Source organism: Lytechinus variegatus, chromosome 11 (assembly GCF_018143015.1).
Source record: "Lytechinus variegatus isolate NC3 chromosome 11, Lvar_3.0, whole genome shotgun sequence".
Taxonomy (NCBI): domain Eukaryota; kingdom Metazoa; phylum Echinodermata; class Echinoidea; order Temnopleuroida; family Toxopneustidae; genus Lytechinus; species Lytechinus variegatus.
The window spans coordinates 2588129-2613311 of NC_054750.1; the positions used below are offsets into that span (position 1 = coordinate 2588129).

At 36.9% G+C, this 25183-nt stretch overlaps 1 protein-coding gene across 1 annotated transcript; it reads right to left on the reverse strand.

Moving 5' to 3' along the window:
• Positions 1-1338: 1338 nt before the first annotated feature.
• Positions 1339-25183, reverse strand: LOC121423995 (gamma-butyrobetaine dioxygenase-like). Its single transcript, XM_041619556.1, has 6 exons — positions 24723-25183; positions 6529-6839; positions 5879-5984; positions 3004-3203; positions 2583-2749; positions 1339-1664 (listed from the first exon to the last, which is right to left on the reverse strand). Exons 1-6 carry the CDS (start codon positions 25104-25106, stop codon positions 1507-1509), a joined length of 1326 nt encoding a protein of 441 aa, XP_041475490.1. The 5' UTR covers positions 25107-25183; the 3' UTR covers positions 1339-1506.

The following is a 25183-nucleotide window of genomic DNA, read 5'->3' on the forward strand; positions in this document are numbered from 1 at the left end:
CAAATTCGTAGAAATTGAAATATTGTATAATTCAAACAATAAAAAACAAAAGAAATAGGGAGTGACATCATCGACTCTCTCATTTGGATGTAACTGGCTCGTTCATACAACTATTTTGTTAAAAATAAGCGAAACTTTGAAATGTCATAACTTTCTTATTTTACATCCGATTTTGATGAAATCTTTAGCATTGTGCTTGTCTGATTTTTCTCTATACTGATTCAAATCAACATTTTCTGAGGTGGACTTGACCTTTAATTGGCTGCATAATCCAAATTTCTCGCGGAAGTTTCTCGCGTGTACTCTTTCTCGACATTTTGGGTGCAGAAAGTGACTTCATGTCACATGACTTACCTTCTTCTTTCCCATTATGGTCAGTTTCGGCCATGTTCGCTCATTTAGTTTACGTAGCAGACGATGCTAGCCTGCTAGCTTATACTAAACGTACGCAGACCATATTTTAAATCAGAATCCAGTCCGGAAGTAAAAAGAGTGATCAGATGTGATTAAACGAATTTTGATTAATGTCATTCATGGAATTTCCTAGCCTAGTCAATTAAGCCTACCAAGCCTACCAATTTCAAAGGGAATATGTCATCTCACATTCTTGCTTATCTGTCAATCGATCGAGCGAGAGACTTTATTTTAACGGAATTCGATAAACAATTGACATGACTCAAATTTTTTATTGAAAAAGAAGATGTCATCATTTCTTTATTGGAGGTGGGGTGTTTGCACAGGCCATCCACCTCTCTCCGAAAGGGGAGATATCCCCAACCCATGATTTACGCAAGTGCCTCATACAAAATTAAGTGCCCCCTTAACAAGCAGGTAAAGTCGATTCTGATGCAGGTGCTCCATGTCCTGGCCACGTTTCATAAACATTTGTTATAAAAAAACAAATACACAATTTCCTTAACAAATTTACGATCATGCAGCCGATCAGATTAAAATAAATTCCGTAGCTTGTTATTGCAAATTGGTTTATACTAGCAAGTTGTATAAAACGGGCCCCAGTACTTGGAACCAGACAAGGATGGGATGACCTCGACTGAGGCTCTGTGCAAGAAAGCCCTTAGCAAAACATCTATCGCGCTTTGCATTGGTGCAGAAACGCCCTTCCGCAGTGCCTTTATGCGCGCAGCTTAGGCCCCCATTCCACAGAACGGAGACCATTGAAAGACCACTGAAAGACTGCTGAAAGACCACTGAAAGACCGTTGTAAGACTGTTTTAAACCGTTTCAAAAAGATTTGGAGCCCATGAAGACCACGAAGACCGCTGAGATTGGTCAGGACTCGTGTAAGACCTCAAAGACCATTGTAGGTTCATTGAGAGACCTCTGAAAGATCAACCAAAATTCACGGTCTTTCAAAGGTCTTTCAGCGGTCTTGTTCTCTGTGGAATGGGGGATTTAAGAAGGGCGTCCCCCCTGCGATGCGCGAAATTATGGTGTCAATAGCGTTCTTGCACCGACACAACCTGTTCGAATTTCGCAAATGAAGAACTATGGTTCCTCTAAATTATTCTTGAGTATCCGAAGTTTTGACATGACAGTATCCCAATCAAAGTAGCCCCCTTCAAGATGCCGAGCTGAACCTGGGCTTACGGTGAATGATTTCCGTCCGTGAAGAACTCGGTAGTTATCCATGATCAACATGTCTCCTGACAAAGATAAAGAAAATTTGTCGAGTTTTATTAAAATTTTATGAGAACTCGACTGTCTCGATTATTCTTCTTCTACTGCTGCTGCTGCTGCTACTACTACTACTACTACTACTACTACTACTACTGCTTCTTCTTCTTTTTCTTCTTCTTCTACGTTTTTTTCATTTCTAGATAAAGATACTAAAAATAAAAAATTCACATCATTCCATGCCGAAAAACCTCTCATTTTCATATCTTTTTTCTTTCTTCCATTTTGTCCACTTTCAGCAGGCAGTGTGGGTTTTTGCTGACAATTTTCTGAAAATTTCAGTGGGAATAGGAACGCGTAAAAACTCCCTCAATTTCATTAGTTTTATGGAAAAAAGGGTTTTTTTATGGTGAAAATTCAGGGACTCCCTCTATAGAACTCCACGCGCCTCCATAGCCATCCACTGGCATGCGACCAGTGAGGTGCAGATGTCATCGGCCACTTCCAAAGGTGATGGTTTGTTAACAAGAAAGGCTTCCCACAAAATAAAAAAAACAGGTTTTCACAACATAATAAGGGGAATTGGGTCATGAAAAGTATGACAAGCGAAAAAAATAAATTTCACTCCAAAATGAAGGTGATTTTGGTCAGCACCCCAGGTTCCCCGGGTCATGGTACCCCAAGCAGCAATACAGACTCAACCTCAGAGGGCACTCTTTCAGTCAAAGAGTTGTCAATGACTGGAACAATCTTCCCGAGTCAGTGGTCACTGCACCTAGTCTAAATACATTTAAAGGACTATTGGACATTCATTGGTCCAATCTTCACTATGTCGCACGTGATCCTACTCTTTAGCGTACCCTCAAAGCTGTATTTCCCTTAGAAGAAGCGACCGGAAGACTTACAGGACTACATTCTCTTCCGTATATATTGCTGATGGTACTCACCATCTTTCATTTTGTACTCGAAGACGTTTTCAGGAGCATAAAGGAGAGCGGTGAATGACGACAAGGCTTTGTATGTCTTCATGACGTCATCAACCTGCATCCGGTTCATTGCGCTCCGTCCGTGATCGCTGAATGAAATTCTGTCAACCTCGTTTTTCTCATTCAATCTGAAAAAAATAACAATATGGGATCATAGTTTTACCCCAAAAATGCGATTGCAAATGCGCCATACAGTCTTTGCATTTTTTTTTGCAAAATAACACTTCAAGTATGTTACATGGTGGACGCTCTCATCCTTAAGCCCATGGATTGATGGAACTATTCATGCCTACAAATTGTATGAATATGGTATAAAAGTGCAACTATGTTGAGGCTTGCATGGGGAGCAATACTCTCAGCAAATTACTAAAACGATGCATACCTTAACACATAATGCTTTGCGTGATAGTAGAACTCTCCTAATGTATCCGTGCCACGATCGTAAAACTCTAGGATTTGCTTCGTGAGGACATCGTAAGAGTCAGGTGAGGTCGTTCGAAGGTCGCTGGCTACCTTAAACCCGTCAACGAGGGGGTTACCGCCTCCATGTGCTGCTTGCTTTATGCAGTGCAACATCTGAATCTAATAATAATAATAATAATAGGCATTTATATAGCGCCATCTATCTAGAAATATTCTATTCCGAGGCGCACAAGAAAAGAAAGAATGAGAAAGTTTGGATGAGTGTCAAAGTGCCAATAACTAATACTGTTAGAAAAGATAAGATTTCAGTTTGGATTTGAAGGTCTCCAGTGATTGTATAATTCTTAAATTTAACGGCAAATCATTCCAGAGAGAAGGTGCTGAGGCAGAGAAAGCTCGTGCACCATATGCTACACGTCAGTCTTAAGAAGTTGCTGGTGTGATGATCTCAGGCTTCGTGCTGGTGCATAAGGCGTAACAAGGTCTTGTATATATTTTGGTGCCAAACCATTTAACACTTTCCAAGTGAGAAGTATTTTAAATTCTATACGCTTCCGAATTGGCAACCAATGTAACTTTTGGAGAATTGGTGAGATGTGTTGATATTTTAATAATAATAATAATAATAATGATACAATATGATTTGTATGGCGCCAAATCCATAAGAATATCAAATGCTCTAGGCGCACTAGTGCAAAGTAGAGGTGAAAAAGAAGGAAAAGTATTTAGATTAGAAGTGCTGAAGACAAATAGAAGGGATAAATATCAATTGTAGGCCAAATTAAACATATAGGTTTCAAGATTAGATTTAAACATTTCAACAGAGCTACTATCTTTAATGATTCGAGGAAGAGAATTCCATGCGGATGGCCCAGCATGGGCAAATGTACGTTCCCCCCACTTTGTTTTGATTTTAGGGATAACCATCAAACCAGAGTCTTGAGAACGAAGAGATCTAGAAGGGGCATATTGGTGTATCAAGGATATGTTATAGAGAGGAGCGGATCCACGTGTACAGTGAAAAAGTAATGAAAGAATCTTAAAAATAACGCGTTGTTCAACAGGTAGCCAGTGTAGCGATTTCAGAACTGGTGTGATGTGGCTGTGCTTATTGGTGAGGGTCACTATACGCGCAGCAGCATTCTGTAATTTTTGAAGTTTTGCAAGAGCATTTTGAGGTAAACCAAACATTAGGGCATTTCCGAAATCTAGTCGAGATGATATTAGAGCATGGGTGATTTTTTCTGTGGCATTGCGGGTGAGGTATTTACGGATGAAGCCTAGGTTGCGTAACTGATAGCGAACTGATTGAGAGATACGTTGAATCTGTGTGGACATTGTCATTTGGGAATCAAGAAAAATACCTAGATTACGGCAGGCAGTAGATGAGGACACTACATGCCCGGCGAGCGTGACTGAATTGATCGAGATCTTTTCTAATTGAGGTTTGGATCCATACATGATAAATTCACATTTTGCAAGGTTTAATTTAAGTGAATGTGAGTTCAACCAGATATGGACATCGTCAACGCATCGCTCAAGATTGTGGATAGCGCTAGCTGCATCGCTCTGATTGGGTTTGAATGACGTATATATTTGAATATCGTCAGCATAGATATGACAAGAGAGTGAGTGCTGAAGGAAAATATTCCTAAGACCTGTTAGATATAACATGAACATGGTGGGCCCGCCCACAGAGCCTTGCGGCACTCCGCATTTAAGTGGTAAAAAATCAGAAAGGCAACCGTTAATCCTTACTGCCTGGGAGTGAAGTGTAAGGTATGATTTAAACCATTGAAGTGCCTTACCATTGACGCCGAGAGATATGAGAGTGTTGATTAGGACTGTGTGATTAACGGTGTCGAATGCTGCTGACAAATCAAGGAGTATCATACCAGACACTTTTCCCTTATCCATCTCGTGGAGAACATGATTGGAAACATTTGTGAGGATTTGTGACGTACCAGTTAAAACCCTGGCAGCGGTATTCTGAGCATACTGAAGTTTATTAAGAGTTTTCTAGAGTTAGGAGAACATAACAATTTAAAAACAACCTAAGGTTGAAAGAGAAAGTTCATTCTGCAATTAAATGAAACAGGGTTCTCGGATGTTTTCACACCAAGAAAAAAAAAATGCCTCTAAAAACAGAATTCACTTCTTCACCTTTCTTTAGATCATTATTATCTATTGATGAGTCAAAACATAGAGGGCGTCAACTATTTGCAAGCAGTTTGAAGTGTTGACGGACTGTATGTTCGTTGGTTGGGACCTATTTTTTGTTTGTCCTTGATAGATTCTCCATCTTAAGGATGAGTCCTAATACAATTATCAACCATATTGCGAAATTTGATGAACTTTTCATGAATTTTGACTGAGCAGTAGAGGTTTAAACGCAGTGATCTCCTAAGGTCTAAAATTGCATAATTCTGAAGAACATCCATTTAGGTTAACTTTTGAAGCTCTATAACAAAAAAAATCAAGCACATGGACCCATGTTAATTTTTTGTATATTTGGAATATTCATAAGCTAAAGTATCCATTGGTTTCACTTTAACTCCGGAACGTCATCAAACGAACATGATGGAACATATTATAAATACGAAATAAGGGGAATCTCTTGTAAGTAAAGTTTTAGTTTAAAGGTGTTTTTTTTTGCAATGTTGGAACCAGAAAAGGACAAAGAAATTGAAACATCTTCTACAAATAAATCAGCAAAGCTAATGAGTGGTATTCAGGACCGGAGAACTCAAATAACATGATTACATAAATTTGCATCAATCATTTTCATATGTTTATCGCTAGAAATCCCTTTGCGAGAGGTATTCCTGACTTACCCCAGGCTGTGTGTTGTAAGAAGCGGAGTCTGTATGAAGAGGTAGATCACCAGTGTGATAGGCTCCATTGCTCGGGTTTTCTTTGCTTCGGACCTGGAAGGTTTCGCTTTCAATGAAAATAATGATGATCATTAAAAAATATTACGGCCCACTTTTTAATGAAGACTTACAGATATAACTTTTCAATTGTAAAAAAAACACTGGATAGATCTTAGTGTATGCTTGCGCACACACGACCTTGAAGATACAGGAAAACCACTCCATGACATGATTTAATCAAGCGTTAACATCTTTAAATACTGGTATGAATATAACTCAAAATTGGCAATGATAAAGAGTAGTAAATGTGTGATACATGCATCTTTTATCATTTCTTTTAAATGTATAAGAAGTTTGTTTATACGAAAATCATGTGGATTTTTTTTTCATTATTTCGTTTTTAGCATTATTGTAAACGTTCGATCCCGAACGGCAAAATATCAAAAGAAGAAAGAGATCTTTATTAGAAGGCACGTTTTAACTGAATGTTCAGACCAGCTTATGCAACAAATGCGTTACAAATTCTCTCTTAAAGAGTCGAAAAGAAATATCCTAGAATTTGTTCCGACAATATTCTACTTTAAAGATACGGTATATAGCTCAAATCTCACCCGTATTTGGTTGGAAAGAGAAACCCAACTTTATCAGCCAACTTGTTGAGCTGTCCTGTCATGAGAGGTGTATTCTCAACCAACGCTATACCAAGCACCTTTACTTCAAGGAACATTTCGTATAAAATGCGGTCGTCGGACAGGACGTCGTCGAAGTCAAACTTTCGCATACGATCACGGCACGTCGACGCGTCCCATAATTGGAGTTGGATGTCGGCTAGCGGGTCGGGTTCGGACTCGGAGAAGGCGTTACATCGTAACCACCTTGCCGGATAATGGCTCACGTGACCGTCTCCCCAATACATTATAAGCTGGAAGATGGGAACAAGTGAAAAGAATTATGGAAAGAATCGGTGTACTGGTTAAGCCTATGTATAGCCAAAATGTTACTGGAGCAATCATAAATTAGTGGATGAGAGGGGAAGAGAGAGAGAGACTCTTTTTTTTCAACAGATTGAATCTATTCTTTTTCATTTCATTTTAAGGTAAAAAGATAAACAAAGGATGTACCAGCAGAATACAAATAACGGAGAAATGAAATAGGGAAATATTTAAAGAAATTCCTTCAGTAAACAATAGGGCATACTTCCCTTTTTCTGTGGCACTAAAAGTACCCCCTCTTCAGAACACACATTCCCGCGATCCCAGAGTGTGGGGCCTTGTATAAAACCTAGTACAGATCGGACTTTGATGTATGGAAGCTCTCTTTCCAAAAGCTAACACAGAGGGCGTCTGACTCCCAATCGTGTCACAAGCTCATAGTAACAACAGGAAGGCAAAAGCTATTCATTCGACCCAACCAAATTAAAAAAAAAAATCATTTTTTTTTCAATATAATATATCTAATTGACAAAAGTGTAGGAGTATTATTGGCCATCTAACACCAGTTATAGGGAGGGCAACTACAGAACTTACTTTGCACAAATTGGCAAAACATATCGATGACTTTGGAACTATTTTTACTGGCGGAAGAATTAGGGCTATTTTACTGTTTCAAGTGATGACTTTGATCCCGTCAAAAGATGTTTTCATAAATTCCGATTTTTGTTTAGAATGAGCCGGTCGAGGTACCCTTTTTGGTCAGATATGGAATGTCACATATAATATCCTATCAACTGGTAGTAAACATTCGACCCTCTAATTTCAAGTTTATTTTCAAAGAATTTTTTACTGCGCCATTTTTCCACACGAGTCTGGTCTACGGGATATGTTTTACGCACATGATACCCCTATAACCTAGTGCCAATCCACTCATCTCTGTGGGTAAAAGAACTCGGATGGGAGATGAGTGGGCTTATACTAATCAGTCGGGTCGTGTAAGCGTGTGAAATCCCTCGGGTCGCGGATTTCGATGCGATTTTTTTCGATGGTCGGAAAGCGCTCTGCGGCCGTTCTTAACCAAAATTGCAGCTCATTGTAGCAGATCAATGCGGCCGGAACGGCGTAACGAAAAAAATTATGCGAAGCTTTGGCACAGATTTCTTTTTTTTTTCTTGAGATAAAAATGCTATATTAAATCAACTATAACAGATCTGGCTTTCACTTAATGATAGATCCCGGAGCTGCGCAGGATTGATCCAAGTAAAAACACCTGGAGACGGAACTGACAATGCAAAATCAACTCCTGCACGAAGAATTAGGTCCTGGAACAGCATGGAGAACTAATGTCTTCATTGCAGGCTACGGCAAGGAGGGGGTAAAACCAAGGCCTTTTCAAGCGACCGACTACAGTTAGCAAGGGATAAAATGGCATCCATGCAAGCGCTCATTTGGAAATTACATTCTGGCGAGATGTTGGTGTTTGAAATGAATGAATCAATTCTTGGCGGTCATTCTTTCACCTCTCCAAAATCAGAGATGTTTAGGTTGTAGGAACCCATGACCTCCTGGTGAGCTCTTATAACTGGTCTTCCACAAGAGTGACCTCTTGTAAAATGTTCATTTTGTGGAATTCTTTCCAAGGGCACAGGGTCTTAAAATAGAGTAATATGGCCCCCTTGGAAAATAGCCACAATTACAGAATGTCAACGGTTTCTAGACTATTGATTCTTGATCATACAAGTGTCGATCAATTCTACCTATCAAAAAAGGTCCCTTAGCAACAGTTGCTATGAATAAATGGATAAAAACTGTTGTGATACAAAGAAATGTGCTTTAGATTGAAATTCATGTGACATATTGCTTTTGAAACTGTTCCTCAAGCCCAGTAAAGCTCAGTTATTAAGGTAAATATTTTACCTAATAACCGTTGCTATATTTGGGAAACTCACGTTGGCAACGCCTGTTTAACTTACTCTACATTTGTGCCAATTTTCGTGATTGTACAATAAATTTCTGAACATTTTTTTCACCAATCACCTAGTTTAAATAAAAAGTGGCAAATGGGTGAGTATATTATTACAAGGGGCAAGGGCAACTTTCCCATAAGCCATGTACTTAATTTCAGGGATTTGTGGTTTTCTGCTTAGTAACCATTTTCCTGGGACCATAATATAGATGCAACCCAGGTATTACATTGTTATGTTGTCCTCATGGAAAAAACAAACATGTAATTTGAAGTAAAACTTTTCACCCCCCCCCCGAACATTAAATATGTATTGAAGTACATGGCCAATTTGAAGTCTCCATGCGTATTAGTGATCATGCTGATCACCACTATTTACAACTTTTAAAAATTCATAACGTTCTTACTGTTTGTCCGATATACTTTCACCTTTCAACTTGTCTGATTTTTCTTTTTCCTCTAAAAGCAATTTTTAATTTTGGTCGAATTCCCCTTTAATTTTTTTTTTCAATTGAATTATAGAGGCGTTACATAGCCCAGACTCTCCTTGGGCCTATATTCTTCGCTTTGTTTTCCCTGTATGTCCATATTTTCCACATTTTTTTACTAGGCAAAAAAAAAATCACAGGCCCGTATTCTGAAGTCAGGCTTAACTTAGGCCATGGTCTAACTCTGTGCTCAAATTACGGGAAGCCAAAAGTGTCAAATTTTGTATATATTAATGTTTTTATGTTTACTGTGCTCTTTCCTGATTCATCGATGTTGGAGACGACCATCTATTTATACCCGTGGGGGGGGGGGCACTTCCATTCACGAGTGGATACCATGCGCGACCATGGGGTCTCGAAAAGCACCCTAAACACGTAATTTCCATATTCTGAAAATGCACCCCTTAACAAGTATTGGCGTGTGAAACCTTACTCTTTACAAGTATTGGAAACAAAACGATACTCTTGGCAAATATTCCCTGAAATGGACCCCTAAACAAGTACAGGAATGTTTTATTGTTACGGGTCCTTCGGTCGTCGGCTTTACCTTATTTGGTTTAGTACGAACCCACCTTCTACACCTCGCGCAAATAGGACTCTAAACACGTAGTTTTGGGGCAAAAAGGACATCCTTTATAAAACATTTTAATTTTGTTTTATCATCCCCGCAAATTCGACCCTAAACACGTAATTTGCCCAGCGAAATAGATACCATTTTTCATTATTTTTGTGTTTTTGACACCCTTATCACGTTACGTACGTAACGTGCCCTATCGCGAAAAGGACATCCTTTTTACGTGTTTTTTTGGTCGCGCATGGTATCCACTCGTCAATGTAAGTGCCCCCCGGATTTATACTTCTTACATAATTATGAATCATTGAGAGCCAAATGAGGTGAAACATTATGTTTCCTGTTACAGTTTTATGCAACAATTGTACAATTGGCTATCCATACTTAACCACTTAAACCACAACTTTAAACCGGAGTTTAATTTAAACCCGACTTCAGAATACGGGCCATAGGGTTATAGGTCCCCCTTCCCCCATGTGGCGGTGCCCCTTAACCTGGATAAAAGATAAACAATATCCCTCAATATACGTGAAGCCTAGGAGTCAACGTCACCTTATGATAAAAGAACGACCCGAGCATGCTAACCAACCCAGATCTAGTTATCATAAAAGAAATCTTTGCTGATGCTGTCAAGCGTACGATGCATGGTTGGATGATGAGGAGGGTTCAACATTGCTTGAAATCAGATTCATAGTCGTTCCAGTCGATTGCGGTTCAAAGAAGATTTAAAGAAGACGACAATTGGAAGAAAAAGAAAACAATGACATTGGAGCCCAAGAGAGGGACAAATTCCTCTTCCTAACAGGAAAAAGAGAAGGAACATTTGAATGGAAGAGATTTCACTGGGATAACGAGGTAGATAAAACAGTACTACAGTAGAGGAAGGGATCGAATGTCTTCTTGCACTCTTTTGTTCTTTGCTAGAAAACCTTTTATCTTTAAGACAGATGATTTTAAAACCAACAAGAGTTACCAGTACCTCATCGAAATGTTTAGATCATATTCTCAGTTCAATGCCTGACAAGCATTTAATCAGTGACGTTGCTCAAATCGCATTAAGTGATCACTATCTAATTTATACATGCATTGGTGTATGTAATGAAAAGAAAACAAAACATAAAATGATTCGTTATCGTGACTTTCAGAATTTTGATGCCAAATTATTCATTCAGGATTTGAAGATATGTGATACGTTCAATAATTCAAATACCAATGATTTACCATTAAATGAAATGTGGTCCAAATGGAAAACGTCTTTCCTTGAGCTTTGTAACAAACATGCTCCTTTTAAAGAAAGTAGATTAAAAGATTGTCATAATCCATGGATTTCCTCTGATGTATAGTGAAACTTATGTATAAAAGAGATTTTTTGAAAAAGAAGTATGATAAGCTTAAACTTCCTGATCTTTTGTATGAATATCGTCAAACAAGGAATAATGTCACAAAATTGATTAAAAATAAAAAACGACAGTACTTTAACAACATAACTGAAATGTATAAAGGTGATAGTAAGAAATTATGGAAAGAAATAAATAACTTTACAGGACAGAAACAAAAAAATAATGATATACCTATTTCCCTGAATGGGGATGATTTCAACGATTTTTTTATGAATGTTGGCAAGACAATTTCAGACTCATTTAAAAACGATGCTTTTGTTTGGAATCATTCCTTCTTTGTAAACATTGGCCCAAATTTGGCTAATGCTATACCTAATAGTAACAAACCCTTTCATTCTTTTTTGCCAAACCGTAATCCTCGTACCATATTATTTTCACCCGTTTCCGAGCACGAAATTATAGAAATAGTTAAAAATCTACCGGCGAAAAAAAGTTCTGGTTATGATGGCATTTCTTATGATTTTCTCATTAAAATTATTGACAAAATTGTGATGCCCTTGACGCACGTCTACAATCTTTCTCTACAGTGTGGTATTGTCCCTAATAAAATGAAGGTTGTTAAAGTTATACCTATCCATAAAAAGGGTTCAGAGGATGAATTGGGTAACTATCGCCCTATTTCTCCAAGATTTTTAGAAAAAATAGTATATTCTCGTACAATAAAATTTCTTACGAATTGTAATATTTTTATTAATTCACAATTTGGCTTTCGTAAAAAGCATTCAACAGTTCATGCAATAATGTTATTAATCGATAAAGCTACCAAGGCAATTGATAACAAATCTCATGTTGCTGGTATTTTTCTGGACTTCTCCAAGGCCTTTGACACGATCAACCATGACATACTTTTATACAAGCTTTCTCATTATGGGATTCGTGGAAATGCCTTGGAGTGGTTCAGAAGTTACCTTATAAACAGAACTCAATTTGTGGTCATTAATAACTCCGATTCTGAAATACAGCAAATTTCATGTGGCGTGCCTCAGGGTTCCCTTTTGGGTCCATTGCTATTTATTTTATACATCAATGATTTCCAAAACTAATCCTCTTTATTATCATTTCTTCTTTTCGCAGATGACACGAGCTTATTTTTTTACACACAGCAATCCTCAAATCCTTCTTGAAAGACTAAATGTTGAATTATGCTCTGTGTGTGATTGGATACAAGCTAATAATAGTCCAGAATAGGCCCCATAGAAACTTGACCAAACCTTGTTTTTTTATATATACAATATTTTTTGATGGTTTCTTGTCAATTCGAGGGTGCTGATTACGAATCTGGATGATGCCACTCGTGTAACCTTGAGCATTTTCCGCAAATTGGCAAAATCCAATATGGCCGCCAAAATATGCAAATTACCCATGAAAATCCTAAAATTGTCCGAACATTGGCTATGGAATGCATGAAAGCGTGTGGCAGGAGTAAAATACACTCTGAAAAAATAATTGTTGACAAAATATTTATTTTCCTGATATTCAAAATGGCCGCCATAGTCCATTGTATACTCTATTATGTACAATATAAATAGGGAAAACCAATTTTCACAAAAATGAGCACTAAACCGCAAAAAATTGCGATGTATGAACGAAGTAATATATGCAAATCATCATTACTAAAGAGATATATCATTTATTATGTCATAAATGGGAACATTTCTGTATTTTGATATCTAAAATGGCAGCCACTGGCCCAAACAGTATTGCGTACAATGGCAATGGGGGCCGAAAAATTCACAAGAGTGATCACAGATATGCATATTATTAAGATTAAACGAGTGAAATATTTGTTAATTGTTAACGAAATATATTATTAATATGTCATGTATGTGATGAATGTTGTATTTTGATATTCAAAATGGCTGCCAAAGGCCCTAAAAGTATTATCCACAATGAGAAAGTGGGCAAAGAAATCACAAGAGTAATCACTAAAATGCATATATGTGTAATGAATTAATGAGATACTGTTTAAAAACATATTTTCTAACGAAATATATCATTCGGGTTTAAAGTGTGTGTTAAATACTGTATTTTTACTTTCAAAATGGCCGCCAGAGATATTAACAGTATTATGCACAATGCAAAGTGGCAAACCAATATTCACAGGAGTGAGCACCATAAATGCAGGTATTAGTGATCTATGAGTAAAATATTGTCTGAAAGCATAATTTCTATTAAGCAGTTAAGAGATATCATTTATTCTGCCAGTTTGGTGATAAATACTGTTATTGGAAAGTCAAAATGGCCGCTACAGGCCCTTACGATATTATGCACAATATGAATGGGAACAAATTATTTCAGCAGAATTTGGCTTTGCTTGGCCAGATGGTGCCAGGTAAAAATGGCAGATACTGAGGTAAAAATGGCAGAAGTAAAAATGGCAGAGGTAATAATGGCATAGGTAAAAAATGGCAGAGGTAAAAATGGCAGAGGTAAAAATGGCAGAGGTAATAATGGCAGAGGTAAAAATGGCAGAGGTAAGAACAGCAGATAAAAAGAGCAGAGGTATAAATGACAAGAGGTAAAAATGGAAGACGTGACAATTGCAGAGGTAAAAGTGGCCGAGGTACACTATTAGAAAAAACAGTAGATTCTACAGAAGAAAAATAAAAAAAAACAGGTTTTACAGAAAAAAACAAATAATTTTGAAGATTATAATAACAGGAGGGTTTTCCACAATTTTCTACAATTTTACAGAACAGATATGTTTTTAAAAAGGGGAAAACAATTTTATTACAATAAATTTGTATCGGTACATGCACAAAATACCAATTTTCTGTAAGTCTATACAAATGCATGCATGTAGGATTACACAGTGCAGTAGCTAATTACCAAGAGGGTGCTGCTTATGGTGTACAAAATACCCAACAGCACTTCCGCTTCCAAGGGTTATGACCATCAAGCCGTCTATATCATATTGGATGCAATAGTAAAGAAGGTTCAGGGTCTTCTTTTATGCAAAGAATCTGAACCAGACGGTACCCCTCGATCGACCCCAAATTGGTTTACCAGTCAAGATTATTATTGATTTTCATAATCAGTTACATATTTAGTGCCAAACCTGGGAATGCATGCTTATTGTCATTCAAATATTTAACAAGAATAGTACAGACGACATTACAAATTAGCACATAATCATCATCATCATCATATCAGCCATGTACAGCCCACTGCAGGGCGAAGGCCTCCTCAAGTTGGTGCCAAAGGTGCTTGTCTTGTGCTGACGCAATCCAATTTATACCAATGAATTTTGTGAGCTCGTCACTCCATCTCAATTTCTGTCTACCCCGATTTCGTGATCCTAGCCATGGTCTCCATTCTGTGATGCGTTTGGTCCACCTATTATCATGTGATCTTGCAAGGTGGCCAGCCCATCTCCATTTCATTGATTTAATTGCTTTGATTATGTCTATTACTTTAGTCTGGCTCCTAATCCATTGCATGGTTTTCCTATCGCGTTTTGATATCCCTAGCATTATACGTTCCATACTGTGTTGAGTGGTTTTTAATTTCTGTTCCATTTTCTTTGTTACAGACCAGGTTTCGGAACCATAGGTCATTGCCGGTATAACACATTGATTAAAGACTTTTCTTTTAAGGCAAATTGGCATATTGCTCTTCATAATGTCATTGAAATTCCCAAAAGCGATCCATCCAGCTCTTGTCCTCCTTTTAACTTCTTCCAGTTGTTCATGATCCATTCTGACATGTTGCCCAAGGTAGATATAATGATCTACTCTCTCGATTTCAGAATTATCCATTATGATTCTTTGCTCCGTAGCAAATTTGTTGAACATTACTTTTGTCTTTTTCATGTTGATCTTCAGCCCTACTTTGTTACTTTCAGTGTTGAGATCGTTAAGCATATTTTCTAGCTTGAGGCCATCATCAGTGATTAGAATGATATCATCGGCAAACCTTAGGTGATGGAGACACTCGCCATCAATGTTTAGCCCTGTACTTTCCCAGTCTATTTTACGTATTATTTCCTCCAGTGCAGCGTTGAACAGTTTGGGTGAAATGGTATCTCCCTGTCGCACTCCTCTGTTAATGGGGAATTCATCACTGTCTTTGTGCAGGTGAATGGTTGCAGTTGCTTGGCTATACATTTCCTGAATTAGTTTAATGTAGCTATGGTGCACACCTTGTACCTATGGTGCACACCTTGTACCTGTAAGGCTGTTATTACTGCCTGAAATTCTACACTATCAAAAGCTTGTGCAAAGTCTACAAATGCCACACACAAGGGTTGTCTGTATTCGCAAGTCTTCTCTAATAATTGGTTTAGTGTGTGGAGATGGTCTGTAGTAGAGAAACCACTTCTGAATCCAGCTTGTTCCCTCGGTTGATTAAAATCTAGAGTTCCAGTGATTCTGTTTGTTAGAACTTTTGTAAATAATTTGTAGGTGTTTGAAAGTAAGCTAATTGGCCTATAGTTTTTAATATCCTTTATGTCTCCTTTCTTGTGGATGAGGATTATGATTGCATTGTTCCAGCTGTCTGGTGTTTGTGTTTTTACTAAACAGAGTGTAAACAGCTTGGCCAGCTGTTCTAAGATGACATCGCCTCCATCTTTAAGGACATCCACCAGCACCTCATCGCTGCCTGGTGCTTTACCACGCTTCATTTCTTGTAAGGCTTTAGCAACCTCATCTACTCCTACTGGAGTTATGTCCTCATCTGCATCTCGAGCAATGATTGGTGCATCAACATGGACCTTGCTGGAGTACAAGTGTTGAAAGAAAATCTTCACATGATTAATTATCTGGTCTCTGTCATGAATAACACTTCCATCCTCCCCTTTAATAGCTATCAGTTGTGATTTCCCACTGGAGAGTTTACGTTTGGTTGCTTTATAGCTGCTATTATTTGTTATGGTCTCTTGGACTTTCTTTATGTTGAAGCTGCGAATTTCACTTTTCATACGTTTTCTTATTGTTTTACACAATTCTGTATACTCTATGCTATCCTTCTGTGTTGATACCTTCATCTGTCTCCTTTTTCCCATCAGATCGAGTGTCTCCTTTGTGATCTTGTCAGTTGTTTGATTTTCCCTTTTACCTGCTATCTCAAGAGCACAAGTTTGGACAGTGTGAGAAAATTTATTGTAGATATCATTTATATCTTCCTGGTTTACTTCATCCTGAAGCACTTGGAATCTGTTCCTTAGCTGTAGTTGAAACTCATCCTTACGTTGTTTAAGTTTGTCCACATTTAGGCTGGCATTCTTCTTCCTTATTAGTTTACTTCTTTCTAGCTTGAAATTGACATGCATTTTAGCTCTCACAAGCCTGTGGTCACTTCCAGTATTGAAACGATTTAGCACGGAAACGTCTGTGATGATGTCCGGTCTGTTTGTTAGAATAAAATCGATTTCGTTCCTGGTAGTGCCATTTGGGCTTTGCCAAGTCCATTTTCGATGTTCCTTTTTCTTGAAGAAAGAGTTCATTACCTTAAGACCTCTGCTTGAAGCAAATTCCAGTAGACGATCTCCCCTATCATTTCTAGTGCCTATTCCAAATTTACCTAGCATCATCTCACTATTATCTTCCCTTTTACCAACTTTAGCATTGAAATCTCCCATAACTATAGTAAAATTTGCTTTGTCTTCATCAAGTAGTTTAGCAATTTCCTCATAGACCATATCAACTTCTTCGTCCGCATGGCTAGAAGTTGGAAGGTATACTTGGATGATTTTCATGGTTTGTTTCTTGGAGATTTTTAGGATAATCTGGGATACTCTGTCTGAAGTGCTCTTGTAGCTAATGACATTGGATGCTATGGTCTTGTAAATAAGGAAACCCACCCCTCCTATGCTACTTTCCTCCTTTCCCCTTGTGTACAGCAAATGACCACTTTTTAGTTGTTGTAGATGTTCCCCACGGCGTCTAACCTCACAAAATCCGACTATGTCCCATGTGATGTTGCCTAGTTCTTTTTCAAGATCATATAGCCTATCCTCTCCTAAAAGGGAACGTACATTATATGTACAGATGGTCACATCCTTTAAGGAGCCTGTCCTAGCCCAGAGATTCTTAGCACCCTCTGCTCCTTCCTTACCACAGCCGCTCCCGTAGCTGGGCAATCCAGAGCTGCTGGGGACTGAGGGCCATTTCTTTCTTTGTGCTGCCATAGTCTTGAGGGGGTGTGGCCTTGACTCACCATGCTGGCCACAGTTGCATGTTGGTGAGTTGTGGATGCCGTTGATCAATTATGATTCTTCCGCCTTTAGATGGCATTTCCTCCATCAGGGTCCCACTACCCTCTCAGGTTACCTGAGTTGGCCAGGTTATTTTCCGCCGCCTGGGGCTCGGCGTTGGCGTTTGCTGGCAGTACTGGCTCACTGAGTATATCAGTGTAACGCCACAGTAGCAGTCAGGTTCTAATACCCCTCCTGAGGTCATGACCTCACTGGCCAGACATAATATTCAACCACAATCATTCGTGACAATTTCAAGGTCTAAGCTTTTCCTGCTATGTTCTTTTCCCACCTCTAACCCTCTCTGTCTCTCCACCTCTCTTATGTCTACTCTTCCTCCTTTTTGTAACGGTATTAACCTGGCAAAACTTTAGATATAAAAAAAAAACAGCTAGACAAAAGGGAATGTTACAAAAATGATGAATGAGAATAGTGCAGTTTCATTTTGCTCCTGAAGAATTGAATGAAAAAAATATTTGTCGTTTGATTTCTTTTTAAAAAGCATTCACGGTACACCTCCAACGAATTCGTAAATAGCATTGTTAGGCCGATAAAGACATAATGATATGATGAAATGCCCCGGGGGGCCACTTCCATTCACGAGTGGATACCATGCGCAACCAAGGGGTCTCGAAAAGCACCCTAAACACGTAATTTCCATATTCTGAAAATGAACCCCTTAACAAGTATTTTCGTGTGAAACCTTACCCTTAACAAGTATTGGAAACAAAAACGATACTCTTTGCAAAAATTCCTGAAATGAACCCCTAAACAAGTACAGGAATGTTTTATTGTTACGGTTCCTTCGGTCGTCGGCTTTACCTTATTTGGTTTAGTGCGACCCACTTCTACACCTCGCGCAAATCGGACTCTAAACACGTAGTGTTGGGGCAAAAAGGACATTCTTTATAAAACATTTTAATTTTGTTTTATCATCCCCGCAAATTCGATCCTAAACACGTAATTTTCCTAGCGAAATAAATACCCTTTTTTCATTATTTTTGTGTTTTTGGCACCCTTATCACGTTACGTACGTAACGTGCCCTATCGTGAAAAAGACATCCTTTTTACGTGTTTTTTTGGTCGCGCATGGTATCCACTCGTCAATGTAAGTGGCCCCTCCGGGTGAAATGCCTAACCGCGACATGCACTTCTAATTTAATCTATGTACATGCGGGGGCTTTTTGACAATTCATTTCCGGGTTTGAGGCTGGCCATATTTTACTTATAGCTGTCATTTTTACCTCTCCCATTATGACCTCTGCCATTTTACCTCTGCCATTATTACCTCTGCCATTTTTACCTCTGCCAATTTTACCTCTGCCATTATTACCTCTGCCATTTTTATCTCTGCCATTTTTACCTCTGCCATTATTACCTCTGCCATTTTTACCTCTGCCATTATTACCTCTGCCATTTTTACACCGGGCCGGCCAGATGGTGATGTATGAGTAAAATATCGTCTGAAAACATGATTTATAACAACATATATATTATCTTATGTAATTTAGGTGATAAATACTGTATTTCAACATTCAAAATGGCGACCAGTGGCATAAAGAGTATTATGTTCAAGGGCAATGGCCGGGGAAAAAAATGTGACAAGAGTGAGCACTAAAATGCATATAATTAAGATAAACTAGTGGAATACTGACTAAAAACATCATTGTTAATATGCCATTTATGTGATAAATGCTGTAATTTGACATTCATAATGGCCGCCATAATCCCTATATTTATAATGTACAATGCGAATGGAGAAACTAATTTTCACAAGAGTGAGAATCATAAAATGCATATGACTGTGAAATACGAGTAGAAATATTGTCTTAAACATGATTTCTAACTAAATACATCACATATTGGTTGTGGAGGTAATAAATGCTGTACTTTGAAATCCAAAATGGCTGCCATAGGTCCTAAAAGTGTTATGTACATTGTAACATTGGACATTTGACTCTAAATATTGCCTATAATTGTGAATTCTGATGCAAGGGTGAAATGTTGTCTAAAACCATGATTTCTAACAATATATATCATAATTTCGTGTATTTAAGGTGATAAACACTGCATTTTTAAATTGAAAATGGCCACCATAAGCCCTTATCGTATAATATACAATTTGAGTGTAGACAAATAATGTTCACAAAAAGGGCATATGGCAGCCATTTTGAATGTTGAAATACAGTATTTACCACCTAAATTAAGAGATGATATATTTTGTTATAAATCGTGTTTTCAGACGATATTTCACTCATACAGCACCATTTGGCCAAGCAAAGCCAAATTCTGTTGAAATAATTTGTTCACATTGTGCATAATATCATAAGGGCCTGTATCGGCCATTTTGACTTTCCAACTGGCAGAATGAATGATATCTCTTAATATAAATTATGCTTTCGGACAATATTCTACTCATAGATCACTAATACTTGCATTTATGGTGCTCATATTGGTTTCCCACTTTGCATTGTGCATGATACTCTTAATGTCTATGGCGGCCATTTTGAAAGTAAAACTACAGTTTTTAACACAAACTTTAAACCTGAATGATATATTTCGTTAGAAAATATGTTTTTAAACAGTATCCCATTAATTTATCACATATATATGCATTTTAGTGATCACTCTTGTGATTTCTTTGCCCCTCTTTCTCATTGTGCATAGTACTTTTAGGGCCTTTGGCAGCCATTTTGATAATCAAAATACAACATTCATCACATACATGGCATATTAATGATATATTTCGTTAACAGTTATGTTTTATAATAGTCAGTATTCCACTCGTGTAATCTTAATAATATGCATTTTAGTGATCACTCTTGTGAATTTTTTGGCCCCCATTGCCATTGTACGCAATACTGTTTGGGCCAGTGGCGGCCATTTTAGATATCAAAATACAGAAATCTTCCCATTTATGATATAATGAATGATATATCTCGTTAGTAATAATGATTTGCATATATCACTTCGTTCATACATCGCGATTTTTTTTGCAGTTTAGTGCTCAATTTTGCGAAAGCTAGTTTTCCCTCTTTATATTGCACATAATAGAGTATACAATGGACTTTGGCGGCCATTTTGAATATGAGGAAAATAAATATATTGTCAAAAATTAATTTTTCAGAGAGTATCTCACTCCTGCCACACAATTTCATGCATTTCGTAGCAAATGTGCGGACAATTTTAGGATTTTTACGGGTAATTTGCATATTTTGGCGGCCATATTGGATTTTGCCAATTAGCGGAAAATGCTCACGGTTACACCAGTGGCATCATTCAGATTCGTAATCAGCACCCTCGAATTGACAAGAAACCATTAAAAAATATTGTATATGTAAAAAACAAGGTTACGCCTCTTCTATCCTGGACTATAAGTTATCCCTAAATTTTAAAAAGACTCATGGTTTTTAGCAACTCATTGCACACATTGCCAGGTCTTGTTTATATGAATGGTTATGTTTTAGAACAAATTGAATCAACAAAATTTCTTGGTATCTTTATTGATTGTAAATTATCATGGAAAGTTCACATTGATCACCTTTGTAAAATGCTCTCAAGAAATGTTGTAGTCATAAATAAACTTAAACCTTATTTTCCGCATCATATTTTGAAACTATTGTATTCCACTTTATTGTTACCATATCTGAATAATGGAATTTTAGCCTGGGGAAATGCCTCTAAGACAAAACTTGAATCCATACTTAAAATTCAAAAAAGAGCCGTGAGGATAATTTCTTCTTCTGACTTTCTGGCTCATACCAATCCGCTATTTTATTCAAACAAGTTATTGAAAGTAACCGATTTATATTATCATTTTGTTGGTATATTTATGTATCAACTAAATAAACAGGAATTACCAAGTGTATTCACTGATTTGCTTGTTCAAAATCAAGAAATCCATTCTTACCCAACTCGACAAGTACACAATTTCCACATTTCCCCAGTGCGCACTGTTCTTGCCCTTAAATCATTTGCTTTTACAGGGCCTTCCTTTTGGAATAATTTAGACACCCATATACATGATATATAATTCAGGCGCCCACTCTATATTCTTTTAAATGTAGGCTGAAAACATTTCTTTTACAATCGTATGCTAGTGGATAAGCGCCTTGCTCGAGTGACTATCTTGAAGATGTCTTTATAATGTATTGAGTATTTTCATTTTATTGATGTCGCTTCATTGCGTTAGGAGTTTTTAATCCTTGATTATTGTCTTCTGGGAACCTATATGTTTACAAGCTTTGCTTTTTAATAGGTTCCTCATATTTCACGTAATTTTATTTTCTTGTTAAATACTACAACTATGTATTTTTTGTCATGTATTCATAATTGTGTTCAAGATGTATGTTTTTGTGGAATGTGAAACAATAAATCAAAATCAAAATCCTGACAGCATTTATACTTTTACATTCCAGTGTGTCACTAGTGAAAAGGTAACAAAGATCCTTTCACAGTTGCCGAGTGACTCTAATCTTGACATTTTGAATTTAGATACCAAACTATTAAGTATAGCGGCTCCTTTTATAAGTGCATCATTGAGTGTAATCTTTAATGAAAGCCTGTCTAGCGGATCTATACCAGATGACTGGAAGATCGCTCGAACCACTCCAATTTATAAAGGTAAAGGGAATTTGGATGATATGACTAACTACAGGCCAATATCTGTTGTATGCCATTTGGAGAAGTTGCTCGAAAAAGAGGTACAAAGTCAGTTTCTTTTTTATCTTAAAAATCACAATTTCATAAACATTGACCAATATGCATTTTTACCTAATCATTCGACAACTACATGTTTACATAAAATATTAGATGATTGGTATGATTCTTTCAACGAACGTGAGATGGTTGGTGCTTGTTTTTTGGACATATCTAAATGTTTTGACTGTATTAATAGTAATATCCTATTGAAGAAATTAGAAAGATATGGTGTTAAAAATAATGAGTTGATATGGTTTACTAATTACTTATCAGGTAGAAAACAAACTGTTTATTGTCATGGAAAACTGTCTAAATTTAATAATCTTTCTGTAGGAATTCCCCAGGGTAGTGCCCTAGGTCCCTTACTTTTTCTTGTTTTTATTAATGACTTAAGTGAATGTTTATTATCATGTTCATGCAATATATATGCAGATGATGTTGTTATTTATATTTCCGATAAAAGTACTGAAGTTATTACGTCTAAATTACAGGCTGATCTTGAAAACATAAGTAGGTGGTATAAGAGAAATAAATTAAAAGTTAATGTTGACAAAACGTATACTATGTTATTAAAACGAAGCACACATACTTCTAAAGAATTAAACATACGTCTGGATAACAACATTATAAAACAAGTAAAACATATTCGGTATCTAGGAATCGAAATTGATGAGAATCTTACGTGGAATTTGCATGTAAAGAACCTAAGTAGATCTTTAGCTTTTAAGTTATTTTCTTTGAAAAAGGTCAGTAATTTCACTAATACGAATGTTCTCAACAAACTTTATAATTACACAATTCAACCCATACTGGATTACTCTTGTTCGGTATGGGGGAACTGTTCTGTCAGTAATAGGAAAATTTTGTTTAGATTACAAAAAAGAGCAGCAAGAATAGTAGAAAAGAATTTTGATCATACTCATGATGGTATTGACATTATTAAGAGATTGAAGTGGCAGGTTTTAGAAAAAAGACGAAATTATTTCCTTGCATGTATTATGTATAACTGTGTCTATGGATATGCTCCGGTACGTTTATGTAATTCTATTGATATGGTTTTTGATAGACATCCAATGAATACAAGATATGCCAATTCGCTCAACGTTGTTATACCTAAACCAAACATTGAGTTTTTTAAGAATAGCTTAAGATATGCAGGAGGAAATGTATGGAATAGTTTAGATTCAGAACTCCAGAATGCAACTTCAATTGATACTTTTAAAAGGAAATATAAGAAAACACACTTCGCATAACACTCTCCGCTCTTCATTTTATTCATCTCTATGCCGGTTTATGTTTTCTACTTTCAATTTGGCATTCATCACCCAGTGCACATGTATCTTTAGTTTTTTTTATTTATCTATTTTCGTTAATACCTATGTCACTATCTTTTTTTTACTTTGTCTGAATTTGAATTGTTTAATGCTATGTCACTCATTTTTTTTTACTATTTCTGAATTTTAATTGTTTAATGCATTTTTTGCTGTACATTGTTAGATGTTTACTATGTTAACAGGACCATGTTGAAAAACAGTGTATATATTATCTGAACATGCTTATCCTGTATAAAGATTTTTAAATAAATAAATAAAAAAAATTGGGTTAAATTTCGTTTTGCCCCAAATCTGCGCAAATCATACCAAAACATGCCGGTCAAGATCAATCGACCAACATGCGTCAAGAAAATCATTTTCAGCTATTGGTCATATTTGTTGTTGGGTAGCCTAATAATAATAACCTCTATCTACATGCAGTTTGTAAATTCTATTCAGGGTTATCTAATCTTTGGTAAACCTAACACCATGTGCATTATGTGTTAACATGGGTAATGCAATGTTCTCTTAAAGCGGTGGTCCAGGCTGAAAATAATCATAGCTTAATACACAGAGTAGAACTCACTGAGCAAACCGCTGAAAGTTTCATCAAATCGGATAACAAATAATAAAGTTATTGAAGTTTAAAGTTTAGCAATATTTTGTGAAAACGGTCATGAATATTCATTAGGTGAGCTGATGATGTCACATCTCCACTTTCCGTTCTCTTATGTTATTACATAAAATCATATTTTTTTCATTATTTCATACTTGTGTAAATAATATGTCTCCCTTATAATGAAATAAGTTGCAGCAATAAATATCTAATGCACTAAATCAGTTGTCAATCCATTTTACTAGTTCTTGGAGGTAAAAAATTGAATAAACCTAATTTCATATAATAAAATACAAAAGAACAAGTGGAGACGTGACATCATCAGCCCACCTAATGAATATTCATGACGACTGTTTTTACAAAATATTACTTAACTTTGAAATTCAATAACTTTGCTATTTGTTGTCCGATTTTGACGAAATTTTCGGCATTTTGCTTAATGAATTCTACTCTATTTACTAAGCTATAAATACTTTCAGCCTGGACCACCCCTTTAATGACCAACACGTTGCGCATAATGCGTGAGAGTGTATGGGGGTTTTTGTCATTGCAGCATTGAGTAAATTTCAACTCGTTTGAATAAGAGAATTTTCTGGCTCGTTGTATTATAACTCCTAATACTTACAAACTTTTTGTCGTCCGTCAACGATACTTTCTCGGGTTTGATGCTGTTGCCATTTATATTCTTAAGTGGAGCGATGCGGCTCAACGTGGCAGGATTGAAACACTCCGGACATCGACAGTTGTCTCGAAGCCATATCAATGGAAATGCTGAGGATGATGACGAAGATGATGAGGACGTTCCCTTCCATGTTACACACAATCTGTCGTTTGATCGTGTGGCTAGCTCAATTCCTTCGATTTCGATCTCGGAAAATGCTTTCCAACTGGCAGGGAAGATGATCGATTCGGTAGAGTATGCATCCAAACACAAACTTTTCAAAGAACGGAATGGATCATTATCGCCATCGTTATTATTGAGATCCGAGATCTTGCTGGAATTCATCATGGATAATAGAGTTCAACGCCCTTTTCAACGGCAGAGTGCAAATAAGAGATACGTAGACGGTTAGATTTGTGATGGGC